At 46.6% G+C, this 21,759-nt stretch overlaps 1 protein-coding gene across 1 annotated transcript in view; it reads left to right on the plus strand.

The window, feature by feature from the left end:
* Positions 1-21,026, plus strand: part of ZC3H15 (zinc finger CCCH-type containing 15) — a 32,174-nt gene extending 11,148 nt beyond the window's left edge. The window contains exons 3-10 of the mRNA XM_073647891.1: positions 6,151-6,262; positions 10,122-10,274; positions 10,633-10,724; positions 11,235-11,417; positions 15,207-15,353; positions 15,440-15,541; positions 19,333-19,459; positions 20,629-21,026. Coding sequence (XP_073503992.1) covers positions 6,151-6,262; positions 10,122-10,274; positions 10,633-10,724; positions 11,235-11,417; positions 15,207-15,353; positions 15,440-15,541; positions 19,333-19,459; positions 20,629-20,813 — 1,101 coding nt within the window. The 3' untranslated portion in view covers positions 20,814-21,026. The remainder of the gene's footprint in view (positions 1-6,150; positions 6,263-10,121; positions 10,275-10,632; positions 10,725-11,234; positions 11,418-15,206; positions 15,354-15,439; positions 15,542-19,332; positions 19,460-20,628) is intronic.
* Positions 21,027-21,759: the final 733 nt, after the last annotated feature.

A 21,759-nucleotide genomic window follows, 5' to 3' on the forward strand; every position in this document is an offset into this window, starting at 1 on the left:
GCTCCGCGCAGCGCAGTGGGCCCCCACAGAAAGGGCTCCGCGCAGCGCAGTGGGCCCCACAGAAAGGGCTCCGCGCAGCGCAGTGGGCCCCACAGAAAGGGCTCCGCGCAGCGCAGTGGGCCCCACAGAAAGGGCTCCGCGCAGCGCAGTGGGCCCCACAGAAAGGGCTCCGCGCAGCGCAGTGGGCCCCACAGAAAGGGCTCCGCGCAGCGCAGTGGGCCCCACAGAAAGGGCTCCGCGCAGCGCAGTGGGCCCCACAGAAAGGGCTCCGCGCAGCGCAGTGGGCCCCACAGAAAGGGCTCCCAGCGCAGTGGGCCCCACAGAAAGGGCTCCGCGCAGCGCAGTGGGCCCCACAGAAAGGGCTCCGCGCAGCGCAGTGGGCCCCACAGAAAGGGCTCCGCGCAGCGCAGTGGGCCCCACAGAAAGGGCTCCGCGCAGCGCAGTGGGCCCCACAGAAAGGGCTCCGCGCAGCGCAGTGGGCCCCACAGAAAGGGCTCCGCGCAGCGCAGTGGGCCCCACAGAAAGGGCTCCGCGCAGCGCAGTGGGCCCCACAGAAAGGGCTCCGCGCAGCGCAGTGGGCCCCACAGAGAGGGCTCCGCGCAGCGCAGTGGGCCCCACAGAGAGGGCTCCGCGCAGCGCAGTGGGCCCCACAGAGAGGGCTCCGCGCAGCGCAGTGGGCCCCACAGAGAGGGCTCCGCGCAGCGCAGCGGGCCCCACAGAGAGGGCTCCGCGCAGCGCAGCGGGCCCCACAGAGAGGGCTCCGCGCAGCGCAGCGGGCCCCACAGAGAGGGCTCCGCGCAGCGCAGCGGGCCCCACAGAGAGGGCTCCGCGCAGCGCAGCGGGCCCCACAGAGAGGGCTCCGCGCAGCGCAGCGGGCCCCACAGAGAGGGCTCCGCGCAGCGCAGCGGGCCCCACAGAGAGGGCTCCGCGCAGCGCAGCGGGCCCCACAGAGAGGGCTCCGCGCAGCGCAGCGGGCCCCACAGAGAGGGCTCCGCGCAGCGCAGCGGGCCCCACAGAGAGGGCTCCGCGCAGCGCAGCGGGCCCCACAGAGAGGGCTCCGCGCAGCGCAGCGGGCCCCACAGAGAGGGCTCCGCGCAGCGCAGCGGGCCCCACAGAGAGGGCTCCGCGCAGCGCAGCGGGCCCCACAGAGAGGGCTCCGCGCAGCGCAGCGGGCCCCACAGAGAGGGCTCCGCGCAGCGCAGCGGGCCCCACAGAGAGGGCTCCGCGCAGCGCAGCGGGCCCCACAGAGAGGGCTCCGCGCAGCGCAGCGGGCCCCACAGAGAGGGCTCCGCGCAGCGCAGCGGGCCCCACAGAAAGGGCTCAGCGCAGCGGGCCCCACAGAAAGGGCTCAGCGCAGCGCAGCGGGCCCCACAGAAAGGGCTCAGCGCAGCGCAGCGGGCCCCACAGAAAGGGCTCAGCGCAGCGCAGTGGGCCCCGCGCAGCGCTCCACGCAGCGCAGTGGGCCCCGCGCAGCGCTCCACGCAGCGCAGTGGGCCCCGCATGCTGTTCAATGCCGTGTAATGGCCCCAGATTAAAATAATAACTACTCACCTCTGCCTGCTCCAACGCTGATCTGAACTTCACATATTACAGTCCTACCTGTGGGCACGTGCCCCATCTCCTCACCCTTCTCAGCGCTTCACAAGCGCCGTGGCCACTCTCCTCAGGCTACGCTCCTGGCTTCCATCGGGCCGCAGCTCTAGTGAGAAGGGGATGGTGCACGGGCTGAGGAAATGGCACGCGTGCCCACCGGGAGGGCTCTGCGTGCCATAGGTTCACCACCACTGGTCTAGACCCTTAGATCAGGAAAAGGACAGACATTTATAGGACATTTCATAACTTTGCCAAATTCTTATGAAAAAATATTCCCCACAAACTGCATTGAACTACTGTACCCAATTTATTATACACTGCTCAAAAAAATAAAGGGAACACTCCAATAACACATCCTAGATCTGAATGAATGAAATATTCTCATTGAATACTTTGTTCTGTACAAAATTGAATGTGCTGACAACAAAATCACACAAAAATCATCAATGGAAATCAAATTTATTAACCAATGGAGGCCTGGATTTGGAGTCACCCCCAAAATTACAAGTGGAAAAACACACTACAGGCTGATCCAACTTTGATGTAATGTCCTTAAAACAAGTCAAAATGAGACTCAGTATTGTTTGTGTCCTCCACGTGCCTGTATGATCTCCCTACAACGCCTGGGCATGCTCCTGATGAGGTTGCGGATGGTCTCCTGTGGGATCTCCTCCCAGACCTGGACTAAAGCATCCACCAACTCCTGGACAGTCTGTGGTGCAATGTGATGTTGGTGGATGGAGCGAGACATGATGTCCCAGATGTGCTCAATCGGATTCAGGTCTGGGGAACGGGCGGGCCAGTCCATAGCTTCAATGCCTTCATCTTGCAGGAACTGCTGACACACTCCAGCCACATGAGGTCTGGCATTGTCCTGCATTAGGAGGAACCCAGGGCCAACCGCACCAGCATATGGTCTCACAAGGGGTCTGAGGATCTCATCTCTGCACCTAATGGCAGTCAGGCTACCTCTGGAGAGCAGATGGAGGGCTGTGCGGCCCTCCAAAGAAATGCCACCCCACACCATTACTGACCCACTGCCAAACCGGTCATGCTGAAGGATGTTGCCGGCAGCAGATCGCTCTCCACAGCGTCTCCAGACTCTGTCACATCTGTCACGTGCTCAGTGTGAACCTGCTCTCATCTGTGAAGAGCACAGGGCGCCAGTGGCGACTTTGCCAATCCTGGTGTTCTGTGGCAAATGCCAAACGTCCTGCACGGTGTTGAACTGTGAGCACAACCCCCATCTTTGGATGTCGGGCCCTCATACCACCGTCATGGAGTCGGTTTCTAACAGTTTGTGCAGACACATGCACATTTGTGGCCTGCTGGAGGTCATTTTGCAGGGCTCTGACAGTGCTCCTCCTGTTCCTCCTTGCACAAATGCGGAGGTAGCGGTCCTGCTGCTGGGTTGTTGCCCTCTTACGGCCCCCTCCATGTCTCCTGGTGTACTGGCCTGTCTCCTGGTAGCGCCTCCAGGCTCTGGACACTACGCTGACAGACACAGCAAACCTGCCGCAGCTCACATTGATGTGCCATCCTGGATGAGCTGCACTACCTGAGCAACTTCTGTGGGTTGTAGAGTAAGTCTCATGCTACCACGAGTGTGAAAGCACAACCAGCATTCAAAAGTGACCAAAACATCAGCCAGAAAGCATTGGTACTGAGATGTGGTTCTGTGGTCCCCACCTGCAGAACCACTCCTTTATTGAGTGTGTCTTGATAATTGCCAATAATTTCCATCTATTATCTATTCCATTTGCACAACAGCATGTGAAATTGATTCACAATCAGTGTTGCTTCCTAAGTGGACAGTTTGATTTCACAGAAGTTTGATTTACTTGGAGTTATATTCTGTTGTTTAAGTGTTCCCTTTATTTTTTTGAGCAGTGTATATTTTAGGAGCTGGAGTTGGTCCATTTTATACTGACTCCGGTTCCGACTCCACCAAAATGGACACCGAATCGACGACTCCAACTCCACAGCCCTGGTTTTTGGGGTTTAATTTTTACTGCATTCATGTTTCGGTAAAATTGACCTTACAAATTAATTCTTCACATCTGTATTGTTTGGGGGAGGTGTAGGTGCTAGTGATGAGCGAATGTGCTTGGATAACAGGCAACCCCCGCACGCACATGATACTTGGATAACGCCCGAGCATGCCCTGATAACACAGAAAAAACTGTCCGGCACTTCCAAAACAAGAAATAGGTGTGAACAGGTGCTTACTAGGAGCAGCTACCTCCATATATAACTAACAAACAAAGCGGCACTCTGCAACGCTAAGTATGCCAACATGAAATTTGAAAACCATTACTGCTGAAGAAAATAGAAATAAGTGAGAAATCTTAGCGCATAAATTGGCCAATTCATGTGTACCTGGGTAGCCGCGGTAAGGCGTTTTTCATTTATTTCTATTTTCTACAGCAGTAATGCTTCTCAAATTTCATATATTTCATGTCCGCATACTTAGCGTTACAGTGTGCTGCTTTGTTTTAGTTTTATAGTTTTAGTTTGTTTTAGTGATAACTCATTATCCGAGCACGCCCATGATGACGCATTATCCGAGCATTCCCATGATACTCTGATAACGCCTGGGCACGTTTCCCTCATCACTAGTAGGCTCTGGGGAAAAAAATGGCAATACTGGCATTTCAATATTTTTTTTTTATTATTCCTTTATGGTGCCCACCATACTGGTCAGCGTAATTCATTTTATATTTTGATAGATCGGAGGTTTGCGGACACAGCAATACCAAATTTATTTTTAAACTGGGCAAAGAGGGGTGATTTAAACTTGTGTATTTTTTATTTTTTTAACCCTGTTTAAGTGATCCTGCAATCGTTTGATCGCTTGTCCTATATACTGTAATACTGTATATAGTGAAAATGACGGTCCTTTATGAATCCCAGACTATGTCTGGGCTTCACAGGAGTACCAGGATGGTCCTGAAAAGGGCCTCCAGCTGCCATGGCAGCCCAAAGCCACCTGTGTTGACGTCATGTCAGAAATTGACAGCGGCTTTGAAGTGGTTAAACAGCAGTAATTAGCGCTATGGCAGATCCCTCCTGCTACTGGCTGATCCCTCCTGCTACTGGCTGATCCCTCCTGCTACTGGCTGATCCCTCCTGCTACTGGCAGATGCCAGCAGTGTGACACAGCCAGTGCCTGCCCTGTATAGTGTGGGCTCAGATCATTCACCTGAACCCAGGGTGGGACCTACATGTACGCCACATGTCAGGAGCTGGGCACAGTGTTTATTTTAGCCTTTGCCTGGCTTCCATAATAGTTTTGCCTTGTCAGTACAATTGCTGAACTCCGCCAACAGCTCAGTGAGCGCACTGATGTCACAGAAGGCGTGTGACCTGTATAAATTGCTTTGTTTTGACTGATGGCTTGAACAGTGATGTGGCAGAGGGGGGAGGATGCGGACCATGGGATTGAGCACTGGGCGGATTCCAGTGCTATGAATCATGGGAATTGTAGTCTGCAGGCATGCAGACGTCATTGGGAGGAAGTGCTGGGTTTAGATAAGCACAGCACGCGACCATAGAAACCAGAGGCCGAAGGGACCTCAAAATAAGACGGAGGTATTGGGGATGTTTGTGGGCTCAGTAAAATGTTGCATAGACCCGTCAACCGTGCCGCAGCCAATCAGTGAGCTCAGCGGCAGAGTGGGGAGTTTCCTTGTAGTCAGAGTGACCCGCTCTGAGCTGCTGAGCTCACTGATAGACCAGTCAAAAGTGTTGCAGCCATCAGTGAGCTCAGCAGCTCTGAGCGGGTCTCTCTGACTACATGGAAACTCCCTGCTCTGCCGCTGAGCTCACTGATTGGCTGCGGCACTGTTGACGTGTTGTCAGCACTGCAGCGAACGCCAAACAGTGGAGCAGTGTAGAGACTTGCTGGTGGACCCAAGGAAGATGAGTAGAGCGCGGTTTGTTTCTTTATAATTTACAGCCAGGGACCAACATTTACTGAAAGGGAACAACCCCTATAATGAAGATTTCTTTTAGTTTGACCAAATGATGAGGTCCCAGCTTTTTTCTCTAGAAAGATGAGCTATAAAGTGGGTTGCCCAGTGAAGAGAATTCATCGCCTATCCATGGGATAGGTTTAGGTAATAACTTGTTGATCGTTGAGGGTCTTGTGTCTAGGACCGGCACTGATCTGCAGAACAGGGCACTTTTATCCTGTAAGGCTGGAGCAGCAGTGTACGTGCTCACCACCACTCTGTTCATGCTCTAAAGGCTGCTCATGGACTTGTATGGCTGCCCAGTAGGGAATGAATGGAGGGGTGGTCTATCATGTGCACTGCCAGTCAGTTCTAGCGGGATAAAAATGCCCCCTTCTGCTGATCGGTAGTTTCCCAGCAGCTGGACCCCCACTGATCTATTGGTTATTACTTATTATCCCCAGACAACCCCTTAATCATACACCTGGCCCATGACCTCTAGATGCTGGCACTGTGTGGCCTGATACAGACAGGCCTTATACAAGACCTATTGAAGAATGTAGTAGCAGATATCAGAACGTTTTCAGCTTTTTCTGTTCTTTAGGTGGTGCAGACTGAAGGTGAAAAGAAAGCTAAAAAGGATGACAAAAAGAAAGATCTTCAAGACCTTAATGACCTCTTTAAACCGGTAGTAGCTGCGCAAAAGGTCAGCAAAGGTAGATTAACTGCATATACTCGGCGAAAAACTCACAGTGCATGTGTGTAAATGGGAGCTTGCTGGATCGAAGTCTGCGTTACTGGGGAGATATATTTAAGTACAATTTTTATACACACACATGCTTACAGTGGTGTGAGAAAGTGTTTTCCCCTTCCTGATTTCTTATTCTTTTGCATGTTTCTCACACTTAACGTATTTTTTAGACTATAAGACGCACCGGACAATAAGACGCGCCTAGGTTTTAGAGGAGGAAAATAAAAAAATAAAAATGTAAGCAAAAAATGTGGTCATGATGCACTTTTAAGAGGGAGGGGGTCTTCTGCTGACACTGGTATAAGGTAATGTCCCCCAATTCTGACAATATCCCCCATCCTGGTATATATGCTGCCCCCCTTCCTTTTATATGTGGTCCCCATCCCCATCCTGGTATGCATGGCACCCCTCATCCTTATCCTGGTATGCATGGCACCCCTCATACCTGTCCTGGTATGCATGGCACCCCTCATCCCTGTCCTGGTATGCATGGCACCCCTCATCCCTGTCCTGGTATGCATGGCACCCCTCATCCCTGTCCTGGTATGCATGGCACCCCTCATCCCTGTCCTGGTATGCATGGCACCCCTCATCCCTGTCCTGGTATGCATGGCACCCCTCATCCCTGTCCTGGTATGCATGGCACCCCTCATCCCCATCAGGCTGCACATTAAAAAAAAATAAACACTCCTACTCGCCTTTCTTCTCTCCCCTCCAGCGCTGCGTCCGGTCTGCCTGTACTGATCTCTCCATCTGAGCCGCGCATGACGTCACTGCCATGCGCAGCTCACAAGGAGAGATCAGCTGCCGGAAGTCACTGCTCCCCACGCGGGGTCTGTGTGCGCGGGGAGCAGTGACTTCACTCTCCTTCATAGCCGGCACACAGCGGAGCCGCGCTGCGGCTGCTGCTGCTGCCGGCTATCTCCTGTGCCCGCTCATTAAAGGGCATGAATATTCACTCCCTCCCCATGAACATGGGCGTGGAGAGGGGTTGAATATTCATGCCTTTAACAGCGGGCACAGGAGATAGCCGGCAGCAGCCGCAGCGCGGCTACACTGTATACTGCTATTAAGGAGCATGAATATTCAGTACTCCCCACACCCCCATGGGCGTGGGGAGCAGTGAATATTCATTTTCTTTAGCAGCGGGGACAGTGTAGGCTGCAGCTGCTGGCTGCTGCCTCCTGTGCCCCGCTCCTCCACCGATACCGCTCCCCCCACACCACACATAACTATACACCCCCCCAACATTCGGACCATAAGACGCACCCCCCATTTTCCTTCAAAATTTTGGAGGAAAAAAGTGCGTCTTATGGTCCGAAAAATACGGTAAATGTTTCAGATCACAAAACAAATTTAAATATAAGACAAAGATAACACAAGTGAACACACAATGCACTTTTTAAATGAAGGTCTTTATTATTAAGGGAAAAAGAAATCTAAAACTACCGGGCCCTGTGTGAAAGTGATTTCCCACCCCACTAAAACATAAATTAACTGTGGTTTATCACATCTTGTGGAAGCTGAGTTCAATTTCCCTAGCCACACACAGGCCTGATGACTGCCACACCTGTTCTCAATCAAGAAATCACTAAAATAGGACCTGCCTGACAAAGTGAAGTAGACCTAAAGATCCTCAAAAGCTAGACATCAGGCTGCGATTCAAAGACATTCAGAAACAAATGAGAAACAAAGTAATTGAGATCTATCAGTTTGGAAAAGGTTATAAAGCTATTTCTAAAGCTTTGGGACTCCAGCGAACAACAGTGAGAGCCATTATCTACAAACGGCAAAAACATGAAACAGTGGTGAACCTTCCCAGGAATGGCTAGCCGACCAAAATTACCCCAAGAGTGCAGCGACGACTCATCCAAGAGGTCACAAAATTCCTCACAACAACATCATCCAAAGAACTACAGGCCTCAGTTAAGGTCAGTGTTCATGACTCCACCATAAGAAAGAGACTGGGCAAAAATTGCATGCACGGCAGAGTTACAAGGCGAAAACCACTACTGAGCAAAAAGAACATAAAGACTCGTCTCTGTTTTGCCAGAAAACATCTTGATGATCACCAAGACTTTTGGGAGAATACTCTGTGGACTGACGAGACAAAAGTTTAACTTTTTGGAAGGTATATGTCCCATTAAATGTGGCGTAGAAGTATCACAGCATTTCTGAAAACGAACATCATACCAACAGTGAAGTATGTTGGTGGTAGTGTGATGGTCTGGGGCTGTTTTGCTGCTTCAGGACCTGGAAGACTTGCTGTGGTAAATGGAACCATGAATTCTGCTGTCTACCAATATCCAAGGGGTAACGTTTCAAAGACGGTTCATGCTCGGAAACCCTCCAATGTGGTTGAATTACAACAATTTTGCAAAGATTAGTGGGGCCAAATTCCTCCTGAGAGTTGTAAAAGACTCATTGCCAGTTATCGCAAACGCTGGATTGCAGTTGTTGCTTCTAAGGGCGGCCCAACCAGTTATTAGGTTTAGGGGGCAATCACTTTTTCTCACAGGGCCCTGCTGGTTTGGATTTCTTTTTCCCTTAATAATAAAGACCTTCATTTAAAAACTGCATTTTATGTTTACTTGTGTTATCTTTGTCTAATATTTAAATTTAGTTTTGTGATCTGAAACATTTGTGTGACAAATATGTAAAAGAATAAGGAATCAGGAAGGAGGCAAACACTTTTTCACACCACTGTGTATGTGTGTGTGTGATATAGAGAGTTATAGATATATATAGATGGATATATATATATATATATGTCTCACATGTACATTTAAAATGTTTTAATATGGCATCATCTTTAATGTGATGTCCAGCATTAGGCTACGCTCACAGAGCTTAAAAAATCTGCCGCTTTGCTCTGTAACATTTACAATAGCAATTGTAAGTCAATGATGGGAGCAAAACCATCATAATGGCTCATAAGGCAGGAAGCCAATGTGTACAGACTCCATTTTGTAAGTCCTATAAGATCACATTTAGCCATTTAAGTTAATAGGAGTGAGAAAAAAATGTACTGCACACTGAAGCCATTCATGTGCTGTTTTTCATTAGTGTGTATGTAGCCTTACAATAAGCTATTCAAGTGGTTATCCACCTTTCTTGACAATTTTTTTTTTCAAAATCATTTTTGCAATTGGGTTTCTTTAAACTTTTTTTTTATCTTTGACTTTCTATTGCCTCTGTGTTTACACTGCTTATTGATGTATACAGAATGAGTTAACTAAGGATCTGTCAGTGAGCTTGATCTGACAGTTTTTCTGAGCTCCTCCCAGCTGATTTATGACCACAAACTACATCAAAGTTGAATGTGCAGCGAAACAGAGCCTGTAAAAGCCAAATGAAAAAAGCAACATTTTTAAATAAACCCATTTGCAAAAACGATTTCTAGCCCAACATACATGCATGGAAATAAACAAAAAAAAAATCCCAAAAGTGAACAGCCTCTTTCATTTTTGGTCAGTATGGGTCCAACCAACACAATGAAGAAGTCTTGTGTTCCAAGGAGTGATATGTCCCCTCCATTGTTCGAGCTGTTCTTATGGATGGGCTATGGGTTCTGTATAAACACTAAAGAGGATCCTTCATTGTGCCCAATAGTGGAGGTGTCAGGACCCCCCGTGCATGAATCGCCTCTGTCCCTCACTTTTCCAGCCCTGTTTTATTGGTGAACTGGTCACTAAGCTTCCTGTCTTTCCAGTTCAGATCTGTAAGATGCTTCTGTCCTCTTGTGTGTGTGATGTTGGCCAATGTGAGGGCTAGAACTGACAACACTGGGTGACTTTATTTTGTTTTTTTTTGGCTTTACATAGGTGCTGATCCAAAGTCTGTAGTATGTGCTTTCTACAAGCAAGGCCAGTGCACAAAGGGCGACAAGTGCAAATTCTCCCATGACTTGTCTTTAGAAAGAAAATGTGAGAAGAGGAGCGTTTACGTGGATGGAAGAGATGATGAGCTAGAAAAAGGTAAAACGGTCTGTGTACTCCAGCACTACCCAACTGGTGACCCCCAAGGTGAAGTCACATTCATATGGCCCCCAGGATAAGAATCCAACCTCTGTAGATGGTGTGCTCTTCCCATCCATCTGTATCGGAGGAGCATGGCGGACATGTGCATCTATCCAGAGCAGACACCTGAGCGCACTGTCAGCATGGCTTCTAGGTCTGTGCCACTAATACTGGGAATAGACGGTTTTCTACTGGAGACTGCAGTTGTATCTTCTGCTATAGATGTGAATAAAATTGGTGGCTTCAATGATTTATCACAGTTTACACCGATGTTCAGACTCTTGCTGCTTGACCATATGCTTATTCTTACTTGTAGATACAATGGAGAATTGGGACGAGAAAAAACTGGAAGAAGTGGTGAACCAGAAGCACGGAGAAGCGGAAAAGAAGAAACCTAAAACGCAGATAGTATGTTGTATTGTTTTTTGTTTTTTTTTTGCATTGGTGGAAAGACCCCCCCCCAAAGTTATGTCAGTGTGTACGATGTGGGGACTCTCTGACCATTAGTGAATGGCGAGCACTGCAGAGAAATGTGGTGTTACATGGAGGCTGCTCAGAGAATGGCGGTCCGTGTAATGCATGGACTGTGTACGTCCTGCTGAGCATGAGACGACTTCTCTCTTTCGGTTCTTAAAGGGGAAGTTGTAAGAGAAGCCATAAATACATGATGAAATGATATGGGGCAAGGGCCCGAGTCCGCCAGGGTGTTTCCTTGGGGCGATGCATGCATGCCTGGTGGTAACCACTTGTGGACGATGACTACTGCAGCATGCTCCAGGGTCACCACCATCGAGCAGGGCGTGTGGGTGGATATGGAGTGGCCGCTGAACCACACAAGGTTTTCCTGTTCTATGACGGGGTCTTGCCTATCCGAGTAAATGAATCTGGGAGCTGATCTTTGCACCTTTATTGTCACAGGTTTGTAAATTCTTCCTGGACGCAATAGAAAATAACAAATATGGATGGTTTTGGGTCTGCCCTGGTGGAGGCGACACCTGCATGTACCGCCACGCGCTGCCTCCCGGCTTTGTGTTAAAGAAGGACAAAAAGAAAGAAGAAAAGGAAGATGAAATTTCGTTAGAAGATTTGATAGAAAAAGAGGTATGCCTAATTACTTTTACAAGGGGTGCCAGTCACCTTTTTCAGAGCTTATACTATTGCTAAGGATTTAGGACATGGTTACTCCCCACAGTATGTGTCTGCTGGCAGTATTTACTCTGATGTGACATCCCACCGTCATCTGTGTACAGTGGTCTATGCCACAACACATCAGGAAACATGATGCTTAGGACCCCTGCGCGCAGTCGGGCAGGGGTACAGCGGCCCTAACACCTTGTACAGCCTTTATTATGTTCTACTTTCTTTCACGTTGCTCTGTAAATTTAGTGAAAGTCATGTATTTAATTTCCGTTTCGAAAATTAAACTCTAGAATGTAGAAGACAATTATTTTTTCTTTGTTTTTTTTTTTTTTTTTTAAACCAGTTGAAGATAGAGCTCTTTTTTCCCCACACATTTGGTTTTGAGAACTGCAATGTCTTATTTCCTGTGTTTGTTTTTTTTTATTTTTCTTCGCAACTCAGATAATTTTTGCCTTTTTTTGTGATACGTGTGGCCTAATTTTGGCAATTATTTAAATTGAGAAATCTGTGAAATGTCAGACCATTAGAGCCTTCTGGAAGTTATGGCATGCAGCGTTCTTCTAGAGACCAGACAGTGATAAGACTCTGTATTCATGTATCTTATCTGTGACCACAGAAAAAAAATTCTACAACCTTTCTCTCACCCAAGGGTCACATCATCAAGTCTGTGGCTCTCAATAACACTTAAATGCAATGGGCTCCTTTTCAGTCGCCAATCCTCATTCCTTCATTTATTTGCAGATCCCCTGATATACAGTTTGCTGCCTGATCCAAGTTTCAGATTTTTCTCTTATGGAAGTGTTTTCTAATAATATAGGCTGGATGTGAGATCTGTGTGTCCCTCCCTGCAATATAGGCTGGATGTGAGGTCTGCATGTTCCTCCAAGCAATATAGGCTGGATGTGAGGTCTGCATGTTCCTCCCAGCAATATAGGCTGGATGTGAGGTCTGCTTGTCCCTCCCTGTAATATAGGCTGGATGTGAGGTCTGCGTGTCCCTCCCTGTAATATAGGCTGGATGTGAGGTCTGCGTGTCCCTCCCTGTAATATAGCTGGATGTGAGGTCTGCTTGTCCCTCCCTGTAATATAGGCTGGATGTGAGGTCTGCGTGTCCCTCCCTGTAATATAGGCTGGATGTGAGGTCTGCTTGTCCCTCCCTGTAATATAGGCTGGATGTGAGGTCTGCTTGTCCCTCCCTGTAATATAGGCTGGATGTGAGGTCTGCGTGTCCCTCCCTGTAATATAGGCTGGATGTGAGGTCTGCGTGTCCCTCCCTGTAATATAGCTGGATGTGAGGTCTGCGTGTCCCTCCCTGTAATATAGGCTGGATGTGAGGTCTGCTTGTCCCTCCCTGTAATATAGGCTGGATGTGAGGTCTGCGTGTCCCTCCCTGTAATATAGGCTGGATGTGAGGTCTGCGTGTCCCTCCCTGTAATATAGGCTGGATGTGAGGTCTGCGTGTCCCTCCCTGTAATATAGGCTGGATGTGAGGTCTGCGTGTCCCTCCCTGTAATATAGGCTGGATGTGAGGTCTGCTTGTCCCTCCCTGTAATATAGGCTGGATGTGAGGTCTGCTTGTCCCTCCCTGTAATATAGGCTGGATGTGAGGTCTGCTTGTCCCTCCCTGTAATATAGGCTGGATGTGAGGTCTGCTTGTCCCTCCCTGTAATATAGGCTGGATGTGAGGTCTGCTTGTCCCTCCCTGTAATATAGGCTGGATGTGAGGTCTGCTTGTCCCTCCCTGTAATATAGGCTGGATGTGAGGTCTGCTTGTCCCTCCCTGTAATATAGGCTGGATGTGAGGTCTGCTTGTCCCTCCCTGTAATATAGGCTGGATGTGAGGTCTGCGTGTCCCTCCCTGTAATATAGGCTGGATGTGAGGTCTGCGTGTCCCTCCCTGTAATATAGGCTGGATGTGAGGTCTGCTTGTCCCTCCCTGTAATATAGGCTGGATGTGAGGTCTGCGTGTCCCTCCCTGTAATATAGGCTGGATGTGAGGTCTGCGTGTCCCTCCCTGTAATATAATCTGGATGTGAGGTCTGCGTGTCCCTCCCTGTAATATAGGCTGGATGTGAGGTCTGCGTGTCCCTCCCTGTAATATAGCTGGATGTGAGGTCTGCGTGTCCCTCCCTGTAATATAGGCTGGATGTGAGGTCTGTGTGTCCCTCCCTGTAATATAGGCTGGATGTGAGGTCTGCGTGTCCCTCCCAGTAATATAGGCTGGATGTGAGGTTCGTGTGTCCCTCCCAGTAATATAGGCTGGATGTGAGGTCTGCGTGTCCCTCCCTGTAATATAGGCTGGATGTGAGGTCTGTGTTTCCCTCCCAGCAATATAGGCTGGATGTGAGGTCTGTGTTTCCCTCCCAGTAATATAGGCTGGATGTGAGGTTCGTGTGTCCCTCCCAGTAATATAGGCTGGATGTGAGATCGGTGTCTTCCTCCCAGTAATATAGGCTGGACGTGAGGTCTGCGTGTCCCTCCCAGTAATATAGGCTGGATGTGAGGTCTGTATGTATCCAGGGTGCTCGTGTTTTCACTGCTCATATAACAGCACAGTTTCCCTCTTGTACTTATTTCCTCTTCATGTGTTGCCCTTGCTTTCTTTAGCCTGTTTTCTCTGCCTTCCCTGAGATCCTTTATCGTTTATTTATGTTGTGAAGATCTGTGTACAACCTTCACTGTGCTACTATTGTTAACACTGAGAGAAGGGAGCAGAAAAAACAGTCTGAAGCTCTGATATTCTTTTTCACTTTGTGCTAAAGCACTCTTCTAGATAAGGTACTTGTAGGCAATCTGCAGCAGCAAAATGGTAGAAAATGATAAGGGGTTTGTCCACTTCTGGACAACCGCTGCTTAATCACTTCAAGGTCCATTTTCAAAAAAAAAAATACTCCCCTCCTGCTGTGGCATCAGTCCTACGATGTGGCCACTACTATCGCGGCGGATGACGTGCCATTGTTGTGTCACGTGACTAGTGCAGCCAATCAGTGTCCAATAGTAAGCAAGTGGACCAAAATAATTATGTACAAAAATATACATATCCTTTAAAGATGTATTCCCATCTGAGATCGTTGTGGCATATCAACCATAGATACGGTTACCAGGTGGGGGTACCATTTCTGACACCCCTACTGTTTGGGAGAATGGTGGTCCTTTGCTTCTCCACACAGCACGCCAGGGAGAAAAGACAAGGTGGCTGCACATGCCTAAGACTATTCTAAATGATAGTAGTGAAGAAATGGCTGATCATGTTACACCTCCTGTTAAAGATGGAAACAGAGGGCTACATTTGGCGTTATATCCTGTAGACATGCCATAAATGCCTCAGATGGATAAGCCTTACAAGCTGATACAGACTTCTCCTTTGTAAGTAGTTTAAGAGAGAATTCCTGTAACTGCATAGTGCCCCATGACGGTGGCCGCCAGCTGCATAGTGCCCCATGACGGTGGCCGCCAGCTGCATAGTGCCCCATGACGGTGGCCGCCAGCTGCATAGTGCCCCATGACGGTGGCCGCCAGAGAGTGCTCTATCGTTATCACCTGTCCCCGGTCCCAGCGACCGCTTTTCTATAGCAGATAGCCATGACCGTACACGAGACCCCAGGACTGCCGGATGTGTCCCCTGGTATCGCGCTGGGTTGCCATATCTGCCATATCTAGCTTTTTAGCTATAAATAAAGTTGTCAGTAAATTGTCCACCTTCTGAATGTGATTGTGTGTTTGTGACTTGTCCTTATTTTCTGTTCTATAGCGCGCTGCCCTCGGACCAAATGTCTCCAGGATCACCTTAGAATCATTTCTCGCTTGGAAGAAAAGAAAGCGGCAAGATCGAATAGAAAAAGCTGAAGAGGAAATGGAAAGGAGGAAGGCAGACTTTAAAGCAGGGAAATCCTTGGGGGTAAGCATTACTTGCTACCCTTAGAGTGGTGGGTTCTGAATTGCTCCAAAGCTTCTGTAATGGTGACCTTGTGTTTCCCTTCATAGATCAGTGGTCGTGAAGTGTTTGAATTTAGACCTGAGCTTGTGAATGACGATGATGAAGAGGCGGATGACACACAATACGTTGCCGAGACAGATGAAGATGATGTAAGCGCTCAGTCCTGTGATTGCTTATCTTCCTTAGTATTAGAGCTATGCTTCTATAACATGGAAATTGTGATTGCCTGTTTATGTACAGCTTAACTGGAATGGGTCACCAGAAAACAAAAAAATGACCTACTTCTTTTAAATTAGGAAATTGCTACATAGTTTTTTGGGGTTTTTTTTGCAAATTTTGGTATTTTTATTTTATTTTTTTAAATTATTATATCGCTATCCACTCAGTCTGTGTGGGAAAGGTTGCAACATGCATTAGTATGGCTCATTTTACAGATGAGAAGGTGGTAGCTCTTGCCCCCATCCAGAATGCACCAAGGCCCCACAACCATTTGCCTGACGAATCTTAACCTGCCTGAAAAATGTCTCCTGCTGTCTTACCTTGACCTAATACTAGACTTTTATTTTCTGCTCTTTTCAGCAGCTACATTGACATAGGCAGCAATATGCTGGCACCGACTCATTGCCATCTGGGCAAAGGTCATAGTAACAGGAGGGGAGGAGATGGGCTCAGATATCCGCTATTGTGGATTCTGTGTTTTATCTACTGTATATATAGGTATTACCTGTCAGAGTAATCCTGTCTGTGCTGATAATCAGACTACCGCACAGAACTGGAAGAATGAGGCTAGTATTAGGCATAGTGGACCGTGTGAAAATGCAAGCTTTCTCCTTTTTTCTTTGTAACATAGTGATATGGAAAATTAAAAAAAAAAAAAAAAAGAGCCAACATTTTTAAAAAAAACAACATTTAACATAAAAACTTGATTTGACCGTTTATATCATTTTCTATGAAAGATTCCCTTTAAAGGGAACCTGTAATATACCCAAACTCTGTTAATCTGCAAATATTGGATTCACCTTAGGGTTAATAGCATTCCAATTCTGTCCAGTCTCCTTACTGAAAATGCGTCTATTCGGAGAAAATGAACTTTATTCCTCCTAGGGGAGGACAAAATCACTGATGAAACTACACTGGCGACCAAATGTTTTGTGTTTTTTTAAAGTGTGACTACTTGTGTCTGGTTGTTGCGATGCCATTTTCCTTGTGATGAATTGAAAGTGCATGAAGTTGTCATCGTGCAAGACCTTAATTTTAACCAAAATGCTGTTGAATATAGGTATGGTCATTTAATTACAGAAAACTGACCGCCAAAAGTTTTGCATATACTATTTATTGATCACAACATAGAGAGTAATTCATTGTTCACAATGCCATAACTTGGTACTTTGTAGCATTACCTCTTGCTTTAATTACTGCACCACATCGACGGGGCATTGAAGCCACTCGAGTATTCAAGACATCTTGAGGGATCTTGCTCCATTCCATTTACAAATCTGCAAACAATTCATCTTTATTGCTATGAGTACAGACCCCAACTTGTCGTCCTAACTCATCCCAAAGGTGCTCTATAGAGTGTAAATCAGGTGATTGGCTTGGCCATTGCAACAGGCGAACGTTTTTCGTTGGATGTGTGCTTAGGATCATTGTCTTGCCAGAATTTCCATCCCCTGCCGACTTTGGTTTTACCATGTTGGCAGCATTAGATTCTCCAGTATGTCCTTGTATATGGTAGCATTCCTATTCCCATCAATTCTATGTAGAGGGCCTATGGCCGATGCAGAAAAGCAGCCCAACACCATGACATTGCCACCACCATGTTTCACTGTAGGTGTTTGGTACCTTACATCATTACATTTTCCAGTTGGGCGTTATATATAGTGCTTGCCATCACTACCCAACAGATTGTACTTGGATTCATCTGACCACAACACTTTAGACCAATCTGTCTCTTTCCATTGGCTGTGGTCTTTGTTCTTTGGCAAACTCAAGTTGGACCTTCCGGCTCTTTGCAGAGATGAAAGGCTTCTGGGAACTCTTGCATTCAACCCTACTGCTCTTAGCCGTCACACCACAGTTTGGCGACTCAGTTTGACCCCACATTCTTCATTCATTTTGTGTGAACTCTGCAACGCACTTTTCTGGACATCAGATACTGACTTTTTCTTAAGAATGTGATCAACTCTGGAGGAAGTTTCCCGTGGGCGTCCACTTCTAGGTTTGTCAGCTGTTCCATAACCTTCTTTTTCTTTCTTTAATACATGTGACACTTAACTCTGAGAACAGGTGAATTCCATATCTACCTCTTTGTGGCTTTTGCCTGACTTCACTCTCCGAATAATAAGCTTCCTGACATCCGGTGAGCAATTTGTTTTTCCATGTTTTAACCTAAAAACACTCACAAAAAAAAAAACAATTAGGCAAAATTTGACTACCCATGCCAAAATATGCAAAACATTTGGCCCAGCAAATGTTGATAACTAACACCTAATGGGATAAAACAATGTCCAACACCATTTTCTCACTTATAGCTCCCTTCTTTTTTTTTTTTAGTCACTGTAGGACTGTGTTGTCAGTGAAAAAAACACGTCTGAATGATCCCTAACTGGGGTTTTTAATGAATGAATGAATTGGGTACTGACATGTAGAATTCATGGTGTGTTGTTAGCCTGTTTTTCAGGAAAGAAAAGTGAATCTGTCTTTATGCCTCTACCGTCTATGTCTCATTTTAAAGATTGGGAAAAAACACTTAAAGGGAACCGGTCACGTCCTATCTACTATCTACTCTGCCCCCATTGCTTTGTTAGTGATGCAATGTGCATCACTAACAAGCTTTTTTCATTAAAATTGGTGGTGTTATAATGATTTTATAACCTTTAATATACTTATATCCTACCTGGTCATTTTCAGGCATAGAGGATGATTCTGCTATTCAGTCCGGGGCAGGCACCACATTCGGTCACTGCTGGTGCCGCCCATGTACTTGAATATTGCTCCCGGCAAGTGCTGATATTATGCGCGGGGACACGTGCGCAGTGAAGCTGCGAAGCATACAGCCTAACTGTGCACGCGTGGGACCAGCGGCCGGACATGTAGAAAGGCGCATGCGCCCCAATAATATCAGTGCTTGCCAGGAGCAATATTCAAGCACGTGGGCGGTGCCAGCAGTGACCGAATGCGGCGCCCGCCCCAGACTGAATAGCAAAATCATCCTCTATGACTGAAAACGATCAGGTAGGATATAAGTATATGAAGTTATAAAATCATTATAACACCACCAATTTTAATGAAAAAAATCTTGTTAGTGATGCACATTGTATCACTAACAAAGCAATGGGGGCAGTGTAGATAGTAGATAGGACGTGACAGGTTCCCTTTAAGATTAGATGTAAAACACCATCTCTCATATCCATTGGAAGTTGGATTTTTCCCCTGTGAATACTTTGGACCTTTTTGTACGTTTGTGACATAAAGCCCACTGATAATACAAGAGGCTTCAGGATAAAGGAGGGTCTGTAATGGGACAAGCCGGTATAACAGCTGATTATGCAGGGCAAAGTTGTCACTGGACTACTACTCCTACTGTTACCACCACAAGTCGCGATATAATACTACATACTGGTCATTCTGCAGAATACCTGTCCATGTGATACGTAGAATAACCCAAGTCTGCAAGAGTGAGCACCACTGCATGCTTCCTGCACTGGTCCTTGAGTAGAGAGCTCACTGAATGACACCTACGTCCACTAATAAGGGAATATGGATAGGAGTTATCCTGATTCTTCATGATCCTGCTTTATGTGCTGTTATAGAAGCCAGTCTGGATATACTATGCTGCTAAGGACAATGCTCTTGTGAAATGCTTTGTACTTCTTGAGATCTAATGCTCTGCCAAAGGAATTAGTTTTGTTTCTCATAAAATGGATTTTCATTCCAACAGTTGGACACATCCGATGTTCAAGATATTGACCTGAGTCGCTTTGTTCTGAAAGATGTTGATGAAACGGGCATCACCGTAGCCAGCCACGAGCGTTTCAGCACATACGTCACATCCACAGAGAGAGATGGTAAGTGAGCAGCTCGCCTTATGAGAATACGGCTCACAACTATTTCTTAGCCTAACATTGCACCATACACACAGGAGGATTTTATTTATTTTCTATATATATGTATTTTTTTCAATGCAATGCAGTTTCAGTGCTAATGTGCAAAATTTGTAGACTTGACATTTTCAATAAATATCTGATGAATAATCAGTCCATACTAGTGGAAAAAATAATTGTGGTACTGTATATAGGGGGACTATGTGATGGCTCATACTGTACATAGAGGGGCTGTGTGCGGGCTCATACAGTATATAGAGGGGTGTCAGCTTACTTAAGTCTGCTCAATATTAAGTTATACAATTAAGCCCTTCACGCCGCAGTCATTTTCCGTTTTGTGCTTTCGTTTTTTGCTCCCTTCTTCCCAGAGCCGTAACTTTATTTTTCTGTCAATATGGCCATGTGAGGGGCTTGTTTTTTTGCGGGACAAGTACTTTTGAACAACACCATTGGTTTTACCATGTAGTGTACTGGAAAACGGGGAAAAATTCAAAGTGCGGTGAATTTGCAAAAAAAAAAGTGCAATTCCACAATTGTTTTTTGGGTTTCTTTTGTACCATGTTCACTAAATGCTAAAGCTGAGCGTACATTATGATTCCCTAGGTCATTAAGAGTTTGCAGATACCAAACACGTTTAGATTCTTTAAGTGGTGAAAAAAAATCCAAAGTTTGTTTAAAAAAAAAAAAAGAATGGTGCCATTTTCCAAGACCCGTAGCGTCTCCATTTTTCATGATTTGAGGCCAGATGAGGGTTTATTTTTTGCTCGCCGAACTGACATTTTTATTGATACCATTTTGGGGTAGATACTATGTTTTGATCTCCCGTTATTGAAAGATAAGAGTTGAAGCAAACCTATAAAGCTTTGGTTATTTTGTGTTTTTAAATTACGGAAGTGCATTCTCCTCCTGACCACTGGACACTGTGACACAGTACTTGATATGGAGACTGCGGTCACAGTTCAGATACTAAGCAGACGTTCACCTAGCATGAGGTCCACGTGTAATCTGGCCAGGTGTAGAGCGCAGATTTCATGCTATACTTGCCTTCTCTTCACTCCCGTATGGGTGTACGCCATTGGCCTTCCTGTTATTGGGTTGTGATTGCCTTTTACCTATCCCTACCTTTTCTACAGATGCAAAGCTAAATGAAGCATCAGGCGGTGACTTGAGAAATGGGGAACAGAATGATTATGCCGAAGAAAGTGAGGAAGACGACGACGAAGAAAACCTAGAGGATGCCGTGCCTGTTGATGAAAATCTTTTTACTGGGGAAGATCTAGATGAACTTGAGGAACAGCTGAATACACTGGATGAATGAACATTGCTGCCAGCCCTCACATCATCAGTAGGATATTCAGACTGCCATGCCTTTACAACTTGATTTTTTTAATAGGGAAAAATGACTGTCCCTTCTCGCTTCTACAGAGCACATCAGAAACTATTAAAGAAACCATTTCTCGTGTTGTAATTTTGACAACTGTAAATTGGTCAGACTCTATAGGAATGAAAAAAAATAAAGGTCTTATTTGGATGTAGTGGTACATGATCTGTTTTATTTAATACTTTGTGTATTATGTTGCATTTGTCTTGATTTAATAAAAACCTAAGGTAAAATCTGATAATGGACGTAATACAGTAAATCTGCACTGATCTCCATTCTCGCTATTGTGTAGCCTGCTCGTCGTCCTCCTCGCAGAGTGCTGTATATATCCTACAGGATGCACTCTGAGGACTGCGGGAAACATGAGCCCAGGTTACAATACATGTTCTTATGAGATGATATAGATATACGTATCCATTGTAATAATCACACAGGATCGCCAGTACAGGTAAGGAGATCTATGTAATTCAGTCCTGCCTGTTTTAGTTTGGTAATTATTGCTTTTCCAGGATGTATTCAGTATTCTGTGCAGATGCCATAGTGCTAGCATTGGTTTGTGATTAGCTGCTTAAATATAATTAAATCATGCAGGGCTGCGATGGGAGAAGCATTTTTGTTCCCCATCCCCACCCCTCCTCTGGAAGGGTTCCTGCCATTAGATCAGCGGGGGTCTGCATCCCCACTATCAGCTGGCTGAGGGGGCCATGGATCTGACAAGTGCTGCGTCCCCTTCAGTGTTCACCTGGCACAGTGCTGTACATTTTGTAGTGGCTGTTCCTGGTATTGCAGCTTATTTCTAAGTACTTGAATGCGCCTCCACAGCCATTGTGTGTGGCGCTGTGCTTGGTAAGCAACGAAGGGGCTTCAGCACTTATCGGCATAA

Source organism: Phyllobates terribilis, unplaced genomic scaffold, assembly GCF_046119375.1.
Source record: "Phyllobates terribilis strain yellow unplaced genomic scaffold, ASM4611937v1 Scaffold_9__5_contigs__length_417890890, whole genome shotgun sequence".
Classification (NCBI taxonomy): domain Eukaryota; kingdom Metazoa; phylum Chordata; class Amphibia; order Anura; family Dendrobatidae; genus Phyllobates; species Phyllobates terribilis.